Here is a 12,493-nt window from a genome sequence, read left to right on the forward strand (position 1 = left end):
GTTGGCAGAGACCTCAGGCAGTCATCTAGTCCAACCCCCTGAGCTCAGTGGTATGAGCATTGGCCTGCTAAACCCAGGGTTGTGAGTTCAATCCTTGAGGGGGCCACTTAGGAATCTGGGGCAAAAATCAGTACTTGGTCTTGCTAGTGAAGGCAGGGGGCTGGACTCAATGACCTTTCGGGGTCCCTTCCAGTTCTAGGAGATAGATAGATATATTTTAATTTATTTAAATCATCCAAGCCAGGGCTTTGTCAAGCCGGGCCTTAAAAATCTCTAAGGATGGAGATTCCACCGTCCTCAGTAACCCATTCCAGTGCTTCACCACCCTCCTAGTGAAATAGTGTTTCCTAATATCCAAACTAGACCTCCCCCACTGCAACTTGAGACTATTGCTCCTTGTTCTGTCATCTGCCACCACTGAGAACAGCCTAGCTCCATCCTCTTTGGAACCCCCCTTCAGGTAATTGAAGGCTGCTATCAAATCCCCCCTCTCTCTTCTCTTCTGCCGATGAAACAAGCCTAGTTCCCTCAGCCTCTCCTCATAAGTCATGTGCCCCAGCCCCCTGATCATTTTTGTTTTACTCCACTGGACTCTCTCCAATTTGTCCACATCCTTTCTGTAGTGGGGGGCCCAAAACTGGATGCAATACTCCATATGTACTCATACTCATTAGTGCCGAATAGAGCGGAATAATCACTTCCCTCAATCTGCTGGCAATGTCCCTACTAATGCAGCCCAATATGCCGTTAGCCTTCTTGGCAACAAGGGCACACTGCTGACTCATATCCAGTTTCTAATCCACTGTAATCCCCAGGTCCTTTTCTGCAGAACTGCCACTTAGCCAGTTGATCCCCAGCCTGTAGCGGCGCATGGGATTTTTACGTCCTAAATGCAGGACTCTGCACTTGTCCTTGTTGAACCTCATCAGATTTCTTGTGGTCCAATCCTCCAATTTGTCTAGGTCACTCTGGACCCTATCCCTACCCTCCAGCATATTTACCTCTCCCCCAGCTTAGTGTCATCTATGAACTTGCTGAGGGTGCAATCTATCCCATTGTCCAGATCATTAATAAAGATGTTGAACAAAACTAGACCCAGAACCGACCCCTTGGACACTCTGCTTGATACCGGCTGCCAACTAGACATCGAGCCATTGATCACTACCCGTTGAGCCCGACAATCTAGCCAATCCAGCTTTCTATCCACCTTGTAGTCCATTCATCCAATCCATACTTTTTTAACTTGTTGGCAAGAATACTGTGGGAGATTGTATCAAAAGCTTTGCTAAAGTCAAGATAGATCACGTCCACTGCTTTCCCCATATCCACAGAGCCAGTTATCTCATCATAGAAGGCAATCAGGTTGGTCAGTCATGACTTGCCCTTGGTGAATCCATGTTGACTGTTCCTGATCACCTTCCTATCCACTTCAAAATGGTTTCCTTGAGGACCTGCTCCATGATTTTTCTGGGGACTAAGGTGAGGGTGACCGGTCTGTAGTTTCCTGGGTTCTCCTTCTTCCCTTTTTTTAAAGATGGGCACTATATTTGCCTTTTTCCAATTGTCCAGGACCTCCCCTGCTCGCCACGTGTTTTCAAAGATAATGGTCAATGGCTTTGCAATCACATCAGCCAATTCCCTCAGCACCCTCGGATGCATTAGATCTGGACCCATGGACTTGTGCAGTGTCTAGCTTTTCTAAATAGTCCTTAACCTGTTCTTTCACCACTGAGGGCTGCTCACTTCCTCCCCATACTGGGTTGCCCAGGACAGCAGTGTGGGAGGTAACCTTGCCTGTGAAGACTGAGGCAAAAAAAGCATTGACTACTTCAGCTTTTTCCACATCATCTGTCACTAGGTTGCCTCCCCCATTCATTAAGGGTCCCACACTTTCCCTGACCTTTTTCTTGTTGCTAACATACGTGTAGAAACCCTTCTTGTTACCTGGTCCCATAACTTTCCTGCTCTTTATAAGGAAACTGAACCCATCTTCATCAAACCAGTGTGCTGAAAATTCAGGAAACACATGATTTTGCCCAAAATGTCACAAATTTCAGAAGACATTTGAAGACAACCAAAGACAACCAAAGTGTAGGGATTCTTTATGCCCTGAAGCCCACTATCCTAGACTTAAAATTGTGGGTCTGTAAACAGAAACACCTCAGCTGATCTCACTTGTTGGGGGAGTATCATAGTGTACACACACACACCCAAGGGGCAGAATTAAGGTTGAATGGGTAATCGTAAATCTGACTTTTGCTAACTTTCCAGTGCTTTACTTAGTAACTTACATAGCATTCTTTTAACATAGAGTTTTTAAAAATGTTATTTCCTAGGTGTTCAGTTAGTATTTCAGCATGCTACCTGAGGAATAGAAGGAAATGGCAGTTTAACAGTTTACTGCTCAGCTAAACTTGAATGGAATTACAGGGCATAAAGAAAAGTCACTTCTCTAGCCTGAGAATTTTCTCCCTCCTGAATTTCAAAGGTCAGATGCAAATAATGGAAATGTCAGAACTTCTCAAAAGAGTTTGCAAGAATCGTTTATAATGGAAAGTGTAAAATGAAAATCTAAATATAGGGGTGCTACCAGCTCACCCACGATGAACAAGACAATCTCCTAAAATGGGCCTGTCCAACAGAAGCTGACATCAGTCATGTTTTCGTTAGGTTTTATTCTGTGGTTCTATCAATTCAATGTTAATTTAACTGCTCTATAGCCTTGTGTCTTGCATTTAATTTAGAGCACGCTGTGCAGTTCTAAATAAGCTGTTCATCTCAGCATGTGCTGTTGTGCTCTTCTAGGCAAATCCTGCAGTCCTTACTCAGTCAACTCTCCCATTGATTCCAATGGGGCGCTTTGCCTAAGTGCAGACGCCAGATTTGGTCCTTAGTGTGTGGTCAGTCATTAGGGAATGGATGATCCTCTCCCACAGAGAAGTCAACAGGAAGGGTTAGGAAAACCAACATCTGGACCTTGCTGAGTTTCCAAGTAATTTTCCTATCAGGTGGGAGATGTTTCCAAAAGCAGGGAATGTGGCTTGCCAGCCCCACAGCTCTTGGGAATCCACAGGGAATGAGTGCTCCAGTTTTATGGAGGAAGAGGCATCTCATCAGAAGCCTGCCCCCTCCATGGTTCCCTCTGCTTGAATAAACAGTGGGGATAATTGGGCCTAGCCAATCAGTGCCTTAGAAGATTCTCTCTTTATGTTTATTACACCACCAACATACTATTGAATCTTCAAAAAAACTTAGGGGCAAATTGTGTGGCCCTAATGTAGCAATGCCACAGAGTAAAGGGGAGTAAGATCTATTCACACACACCTTTGTGTGGCCACATTACTGCTCTCTACACTGCGGCTGAAGCATAGTGGATGAGATGGAGCTGCATGTCTTATACTCTTCTCCTTCACCTTGAGCAGGAGGTGGCAGAGACTGGGCAGTGTCGTGGCTCCATACCAACAATTAGCCGGCACCATTATAGGGCTGTACTAATTACTTCTGCTGGAAAAGGAAGTCACCATTCCATCCCAGGGCTCCTCCGTGGGTTTGCAGCTACACAGCTCTTCTTATAATGGGCAATGAGCAAAGACTCTGTCTAATCATAAAAAATTGAGACCCTAAAAGAAGGAGAGAAATAGCCAAATGGGTACACAGAGTAAACAAGTCAGTGAGACTGGAAATACTGTATGAATTAAGGTGAAAATAATGTGAAAAATACAACTAAGGTTTCCAATTATTTAAATTCTTCAACACTGATTGCCATTACAAAGTGAACATTGACTGTCCTGTAATGCTAATTTGATCAGAGTGTCACCTATATATTTACAGTGTCTGCCGTAGCAAAGTGTTTGCACCACACCTCTGAAAACGGCTTTCTTTTTATGGGCACCCGCTGCTCTGAGTGTATCAGTAAGCTACAATAACAAAAATATGACAACCCCAGTTGGGGAGTATGAAAGGAAAAAACAAATTCCAAATGTACCATGACAAACAATGAGTAACGATATTAATTCCCTTGTAGTAGCGTCCCCAGAGAGCCAGGTGGCCTAGTGGTGAGTGCACCTGGTTTCCAGTCTCTCGCCTCTCAGCAGGAAGGGCCTTCAGTTCAGTTCCTAACTTTTATATGTGGCTTATCCTCATCTGAGGGTTTTCAACATCCTTACCCTCTCCCTGCTAGAGGGGTGGGGTGGAAACCTTCTGCAATAAGGACAGTTTGTAGGGAAGCCTGGGCCCTCCCACTCCACCGTGCTCCAACCCATGTCCCTATGAGAGACAGCAACATTGGGCACTCTGGACCACCCTGAGGAGCTGCCTCCCTGGGTCACTTCCTACCATCCTTCTCCCACAAAGTCTCCAAGTCCAATATAAAAAAACAAAACAAAAGAAAAGACAACTAAACCATTAGCCCCAACCAGGCTGAGCAGGTAGCCCTCCAGGAGCCCCCAGGATAGGGTGACCAGATAGCAAGTGTGAAAAATTGGGACAGGGTGGGAGGTAATAGGAGCCCATATTAAAAAAAGCCTCAAATATCGGGACATCTGGTCACCCTACCTCAGGATAGGTCTGTCATCCTTGCCAGCCTTCACCCTTCTGAGATAAGTGGTTCCCTTTTAAGCTTCGTCTCCAACTGGAGCATGCTCTGTAGGCCTGGAGGGGCAATTCTGTCCTTTAACCCTTCTGGGCCCAGTGTAGGGTTTGTACATCCTCATCACACCACTACAGTTTCTAAAAATGGCATAACCACATGACTGTTTCTTATAGAAACACCTCTTGGTTCTTTGGAATCCCAGAGGAAAAGGGATAGGTTAAACCAGCAAAAGGACGAAAAAGTCTATATTGCTCAGAAGTAGATATGTTAGCCTTAGCACCACGTACAAGCCTATTATTCTTAACAGGCATTCTCAATAGACAGCAACGCAGCAGTTATGGTGTATGCTGTGAATGCATATTAACACCAGTACACATTTGCATATCATAGAACCATTATACAAAATGCACAGTAAAAATCCTTAGGAAAAGTTATTCTGTACACACAGTGGATGCTTTTTAAACCTTGGAATCACAGCTATTTTGTTTCTTAACAATTTGTTTGAAAATATTAAAGAGGTCAAATGATGGATAAAGCATCTGCAAAACTGAATCCTTCCCCACACCTTAATTCAGTTATTTTAATTTGAGTGGTAGCATAAAATACATCCAAAAATAGATTTTACATTTTAAGGGTTTCTTTTATTATTATTAAATAGTGTAACAGAGAGAAGAGGTGCAAAATATCATATACAATGTGTGTTTTGGAGACTAGATGATGTGACCGGAAATTTTACAGTTCTTCCACTAACACGCAGCTGTTACAATGTCAACCTTTTCTTAGATTTGATCTAGTATTTTTAGTGTGCATTGTGTAATAATCTCAGTATGCAAAATTTGTGAAAAGGTTAACAATACCTAGGACCTTTCACAATATAAATCTTAATATATAAATTACAATTGAGAATAAAGGGATGCTACACTCTGATCTATTATACAGATTGTAATAGTCAATATAGAATTAAATGAGTGTGTGAATAGTACATCACTTGCTGCGCTTCTGCAATAGCTACTTATGTTTTAAGACCTTCGCCACTTCAAATATATTTATTTTTAAAAATAGGCCTACTCAAAATTAAGAACTAATGGCCTGCAATTTCTCGCAGCAATAAAAAAGAAAAGTTTGCTTGTGTTTTTTTTGTTTTGTCTTGTTTTGGGTTTTTTTGTAATTGGAGGGAAAATAAAAGGGTTCCTGAAATTGACTGACACACACACATACACACACATAATTTTTCTGCCTTCTTCTTTAAAAAAAAAAAAGTCTGAAACAGATTTAAATGAAACTTTGTGAAAACAAAAATAATTGGATCAGGGCTGAGAACATTAATGCCAAGCTTGGGCCCAATGTGAATTAAAGCAGAGGAGTTATAAACCCTTCAAATACAGGATTTATAATGGAAATGCTGACACAGACCCGTAACAATAGCAGCCCTGCTAGAGATTACTTTAATACTAAAAGCATACTCAGTATCTCACTTTTTAGCTTACTTAGTCACTAAAAGCAACAAAATGTGATAATAGTAAAGACTAAATACTACATAAGACAGTCCGTTCTTATTTTAAGTCTTGATAACATTTTGCTTGTGTGTGTCATCTCTCTCCTAAAAATGAGGTAGAGTTTGTCACAAGCGCTATAGCAAGGCTTAGCTGAGAGGCTTTGTCAGCTTTATTTAATAGTTTCTTGTCTGTTGTTGATGAGAGAGACAAAAGGGTTAAAGGGAGAAAGAGCAGATAGCAGGAGAGACAGCTGACAGGAGGCGAGAAAGAAGAGAGAGAGAGAGAGAGAACATGAGAATGAATAAAAGTAGAAAAAGAGGCAGTTGGAAAAACAGGTAAGAGAGTCAGGAAAGAAGAACAAAATTGTAATTAAAATTTTAAGACAGAAAAGACTTCTTAATTTTCAAAGGAAATATTTAGTAGGAGGCAAGACATACAGAAAGTAAGCAAAGGGGGAAAATCTTCTGATTATCCTGAAAGACTACAAAAGGATCACAATCAAAACAGTTAGTGCATTTTATCAGAGGTGAGAAAAGTGAGTGTGTGTGTTTGGCAACATACTAATTTCTGATGTTGTGGGGAGCATGCATTGCATTGGAATATTATATTTTTGAAATATTCAGAATATAATTCTGATTTCAATTTTTTTTTTTTCAGGATTATTGCAAAAAGTTCCTGAAGAAAAAAAACGGAGGATTTCTCACACAGACCCCAGATGGACACACTCTTCAGTTATTTTGTGTTCTCGAGCAGCACACATTAATTTGAACCACACACATAGATTGCTCGCAATAATATTAACAAGAACTACTTTTGTGACTTCTTGCACTTGAGCTAAACCTGCTTAGGTGGGTCATAGTACATACATTTCTTTCTGATTTCAGCTGTCCCTTAATTGCTTTTTCATGGGTACCCGGGGCACAGAGGGGATTCTGATCAATATGAAACAGCCCTTTTTTTATAAGAAATACAGTATTAACAACTATGGAGTAGCTGTACCTGAAGGTATAGATAAAACTGAATGTTGGCATAGCTATCTATATAGATTGCCCGTTAAATAAAAGCAGATCTAGTAGAAATGCACCTACTGTATGTAAAATGCTGGTACAGATTTTTTTTCCCCCTATCAGTCTAACCTTCTGTGTTGATACATGAATGCTGGTACCCACTTACAGGGATGCCAGATGATCAGTGCAGAATGAAGGTCCCAGGAGAAAGGATCACATGATTTTCTCTGCCCTGTGACGTCACTAGCAGATGGCATGGGTACCAGCTCTGGCAGTTGGCATCAATGTCACTTTTTAGAGATCAATGAGATAGTGCAGAGATACACAGATCTAGACTCCAGGAGACGATGCGACATTCAGACTGAAAAGATTTGGAAGGCAAAAAATGAAAACTGAGTATTGAATGAAATAAAAAGCTAAGGTAATATAAATAAAGATATATTTCAGTTGGGGCTGTGTGTGCATGCAAGTGTTTAAAGATACAGTATCATTGTCTTGTATTTTATGTATGCTATTTACCACTTATAACTTCTCCTAGCATTCCATTCTTATGATGTAATTGCATACTTTCACTGGGATTATGCAATACTGCAAGTGTATAGGCAATACTAAGAGAGTTAGTCTTTTATTAGGAGGTTTTGTTTAGTTTTGTTTTATTAAAAAGTCTCTGCATTCGTTTGTGCTTGTCTCTGAGGACAGTGGATCCAAGTATTTGCTGCTTCAAGACTGAAAACAAAAACAACAATTCAAAAAGAAAATTATTTCTTCATTTCATTCTGGATTCTAAACACACGTGCACAATTGCAGTCAGAATCCACAGCCCATTCCTGTCAGATATTAGCTAGAGGGAGATGTCTGATTCTTGCAGAACATAAACACTGCTAACGCGTGGAGGGGTTTTTTGTTTTTGTTTTTGGTGGTTGGGTTTTTTAACTCTGATTGATTGAAAAAGAAAAGAAAACAAGTTAATTCCAACCACAAAATTGTACTATTAATTTAGAATCTTTCCTTTAAAAAATGAGAGAGAAAGATTTTATTTTCTAACTCTTTTTTATGTGAATACGTTTAGGATTAGATCATTCCTGTTTTTTTTTTCTAATAGGAAATAAATACTCTGTTTCATATATTTTCACATTGATCATTAGAAAACCTCACTTCATTTTAATTAAGTCACTGAATGATTCATTTGTCTTAGGGTTTTTCCCATTTAAATTCTTTCTAACCCATTCCAATTTATTGGACTTAAATGTATAAATTCATGAAAGAATGCATTTGGACAAACTTCAAAATAAAAGTTAATAGGTGATTAAAAAAATATTTGTCAGTTAATAGAGATATAGCACTTTTCATTTTTAAGGCTGGTCTCTCCCTTCTCATTTTTTACCCAGGGGAATTTGGATTAATGAAATTTCCGCATTGCTTTATCACGTTTTGCATTTGCTTAAATTCCACAGTGTTGGGGATTCTAAAAGCTTGTTTAAAAAAATACAAATGTGCAGGGAGTTGATTATGACTATTAAACATAGTTTTACTCTTTATTTACTTGTACTAAATTTGCTTAGATTAATGATGATATAATGCATGTTTTGATGTTTTTATAATTTTGGCAGCTAAATTTTTTAAAAAACTAAATAGAAAAAACATTTGCAAGTTATAAACATATTTTATTAGAAAATTGTGTTGTGTATTGTATACATGTACGTGTGTATATACACAAGTGAATGGTATGTGACGCTGTTTGTGTAACTATACAAGCTTTACAAATGGAAACATTTAAACATTGTGCTGGCATTCTTTCAGGTAACTTAAGATTATAGAACCATGTTAACACTACCATTTGATGAGTCTGTTGTAATGCCAGAATCCCAGATGTGCAGAAAGTTTTCCAGAGAAAGTGAGGACCAAAAGCAAATTAAGAAGCCAGAAAGCTTTTCAAAGCAGATTGTACTCCGAGGAAAGAATATCAAAAGGGCCACTGGAGAAGACACAGAAAAAGAAGAGGAGGAAGAAGACAGAGAGGAGGAGGATGAGAATGGTTTGCCTAGAAGGAGGGGCCTTAGGAAAAAAAAGACAACCAAGATAAGAGTGGAAAGGGTCAAATTCAGGCGGCAAGAAGCCAATGCTAGAGAAAGGAACAGGATGCATGGCCTTAATGATGCTCTGGACAATTTAAGAAAAGTGGTCCCTTGTTATTCAAAAACACAAAAACTGTCTAAAATAGAAACTTTAAGACTAGCCAAAAACTATATTTGGGCTCTTTCTGAAATCCTGCGTATTGGCAAGAGACCTGACCTGCTCACGTTCGTCCAAAACTTGTGCAAAGGTCTATCCCAGCCAACTACAAACTTGGTGGCAGGGTGCCTGCAGCTGAATGCCAGAAGTTTCTTGATGGGTCAGACGGGGGAAAGTGCCCATCACACAAGGTCACCATATTCCAGCTTCTATCCTCCCTATCACAGTCCTGAGCTCAGTACTCCCCCGGGGCATGGAACTCTTGACAATTCCAAGTCTATGAAACCCTACAATTACTGCAGTGCTTACGAATCTTTTTATGAAAGCACTTCCCCTGAGTGTGCCAGCCCACAGTTTGAAGGTCCCTTAAGTCCTCCCCCAATTAACTATAATGGGATATTTTCCCTGAAGCAAGAAGATGCCTTGGACTATGGCAAAAATTACAATTATGGCATGCATTACTGTGCAGTGCCACCCAGGGGTCCCCTTGGGCAGAGCTCCATGTTCAGGTTGCCTACCGAGAGCCACTTCCCTTACGACTTACATCTGCGCAGCCAGTCTCTCACCATGCAAGATGAATTAAATGCAGTTTTTCATAATTAATGAGGAAAATGAAAATAAACAGTGGTCATTCACCTCCCCGTCTAATTAAGACAAAGCAGATGCTTGTGCACTGCATAATGGGCACAACTCTATTTAACGTGTTTACTAGTTTCTAAAGTGTGTTTCAAATATTGTGGGAATTTTCTATGTACTAATAAATCCTTTTTCTTATACATATTTTTCCTTTTGTTTTTTTGTCTGTAAACACTGTGAGATTGTTTCTTACCAGAGGCTTATTCTTTTTTTCCCACCCTATTCGCTTGATTTATTGAACAGTGTGTCTAAACAATATAATTGACATAAACGCATACACACTGTCTAAAGTCAATGTCTGTTTCAATTGTACAGTAACTATACAAATGCATGTTATTAAAATCAGATGAGTAAAAATGATGTATTTATAATTATTAGAAATTATATATTATGTATTTGAGAAGAACTGGATTTTAAAAAATTATTCAGAATTTTAAAAGAACTGTCCCTAAACTGAGATGGTCTTGCAAGATGCAGGGGAGTTAGTGCAGCAATATTTAAAGCTATGCAAAAAAAATATTTTCTTTGATTTGGTGGGGTTGTTTTGTTCTTGGGTAAGAAAAATATAGGTGATCATTATAGGTGAGAATTATTCTGCATAAAATTTGGAGTGTTTGCTGATAGGGGCTACATAACATTTTAGAAGAGGTTGTCAAAATTTTGCATCAGTTACTTTAACATAATAATACAATGGTATCAGCACTTTTTTGTATTATTCTGACTTCAGATGTAAGGGTTTGTTATAACAATGTATTACTGTGGTTTTTTCACTACATATTTTAAATGCAATTAAACATAGATGTTTCCAGTCATAAAGTACATCTATTAGCTGTGATACTGTATTTTGCCTGATACTTATTATTGCACAGTACACAGGTGCCTTTGTTTTTTCTTGCACAGCATTATTTTCTGGACAGTCTTACTGATTACATTTGGGTTTTGAAACGATGGACAATTATCAGGGTTTACTATATACCACATTCAAACACATACTTTACCAGCATGTAGGCACACCTTAGATATCCTTAAACAGAAGCAACTATGTTCATTAAAGATAGTAAACTGTAGTATTTCCAGACAACTTTCTAGCCTAGTACAATGCAGGGACAGATCTTAAAACATACAAAGGATGTTGAGTGAACAAATAGTACTGAGGTGTCTTTTAGCAACTCTGGCATCTGGAATTAATGTTGGGAATAGAGGGCGGGGAAGGGTCTATAGATTGACAGATTCCCTGACCACTGCTTGCTGTTAAACTCAGGGTTTATTTAATGAGAAAGTTGTATTGGTTTAACTAAAAGTGCAATTTTACATTGATTTAGTTAAACTGGTGCAAAAGGCTGTGTGGATACTCTTAGCTCTGTTTAAACCAGGTTTATTTCACTTTAGCTAAGTCAATTAAGAATAGGTTTCAGATGGCATGAAAGAAAACCTTTTTAAATTGAACTAAGTGTCAGCACAGCAGTTTGCACTGGATTAGCTAACCGGGTTTAAAAACTGATTGAAATTAAACCAGTGCAGTTTCTGCCTGTAGACAAGGCCTCTGATTTTAAAGGTGTAAATACAAACTCTACTGACAAGCATTCACTTCTATGGGACCAGAATGACTTTGCTTGGTACAGTGTACATGAGGAGTTGTGAGGAATCGTTATTGAAAATAAAAAATCCTATACATATATAAATAAAAAATCCTATACATATATAAACACCACAAGCAAGTTACAAGAACAACCAGAGACTGAACCACAGCCCTAGATAATGGTTTGGTAATGGCTGATGAACTTTGGACCCTCACTTTATTATGCCGCTCCCAAAAGGAGGGAGCAGGCTGATTTCTCCTGCTATCTGCACTGTTTGCCTCATGCCTAATTTCACAACTAGCTCTAGTTGTTAACATGCCCAATTACTGGTCTAGGCTGATCTCTGCTAAATGCTAGATGCTTCTCTTTAATTAGAAATGGACCCAAACCACAAAGTTTGGATCTGGATCCAAGTGCCCTAAAATCTGAAATTGGAGCATGGTTTAGATCCAGGGTTCTGCTTTGTCAGAATCCATAATAGAGATAGGTATCCTACCATTATAGATGTAGAGATGCAGTCCAAACCTCCCCTTAGTTCAGGGTTGTTGGTTCCACAGTTTTGGTTAGGGCCCATTTCAATCTTTTATCAGTGACAGGAAACAGGGAAAATGGCAGAGAGCAGCTTTTTATATTGGACCAAGTGCCAAAAAAGATTTTGTTTTCTTACCACCTCAAAAATCACATTGAGGTAATTTGCATTGAATATACTAGAGGTTTGGGAAATAGGGGAGGGAGAAGCTACCCTTTGTCTGGTAGCTGTTTCTGTATATATAAAGAACACCAAATAATATTTAACAACTACAAAATGCAAGCAGGTGACAGAAGGACATTTGAGGAAGAATGAGCTGAATGCAAGGAGGAGAGAAACACAGTTATTGGCACAATGTCTAGGTATCATCCTGCCACTGCACAGCAGGGCAGGAGCTAGGAAAAGGCACCCACAATTTACAC

At 39.3% G+C, this 12,493-nt stretch overlaps 1 protein-coding gene across 2 annotated transcripts; it reads left to right on the top strand.

Moving 5' to 3' along the window:
* Positions 1-7,321: 7,321 nt before the first annotated feature.
* On the top strand, positions 7,322-10,797 carry NEUROD6 (neuronal differentiation 6). Of its 2 annotated transcripts, none has more exons than XM_054018467.1 (2): positions 7,322-7,515; positions 8,895-10,797. In XM_054018467.1, exon 2 carries the CDS (start codon positions 8,916-8,918, stop codon positions 9,927-9,929), a length of 1,014 nt encoding a protein of 337 aa, XP_053874442.1. In that variant the 5' UTR covers positions 7,322-7,515; positions 8,895-8,915; the 3' UTR covers positions 9,930-10,797. The 2 variants fall into 2 exon arrangements, with proteins under 2 accessions (XP_053874442.1, XP_053874443.1); XM_054018468.1 differs by having other exon boundaries at positions 8,956-10,797.
* Positions 10,798-12,493: the final 1,696 nt, after the last annotated feature.

The sequence above is a fragment of the Malaclemys terrapin genome, chromosome 2, assembly GCF_027887155.1.
Source record: "Malaclemys terrapin pileata isolate rMalTer1 chromosome 2, rMalTer1.hap1, whole genome shotgun sequence".
NCBI lineage: Eukaryota > Metazoa > Chordata > Testudines > Emydidae > Malaclemys > Malaclemys terrapin.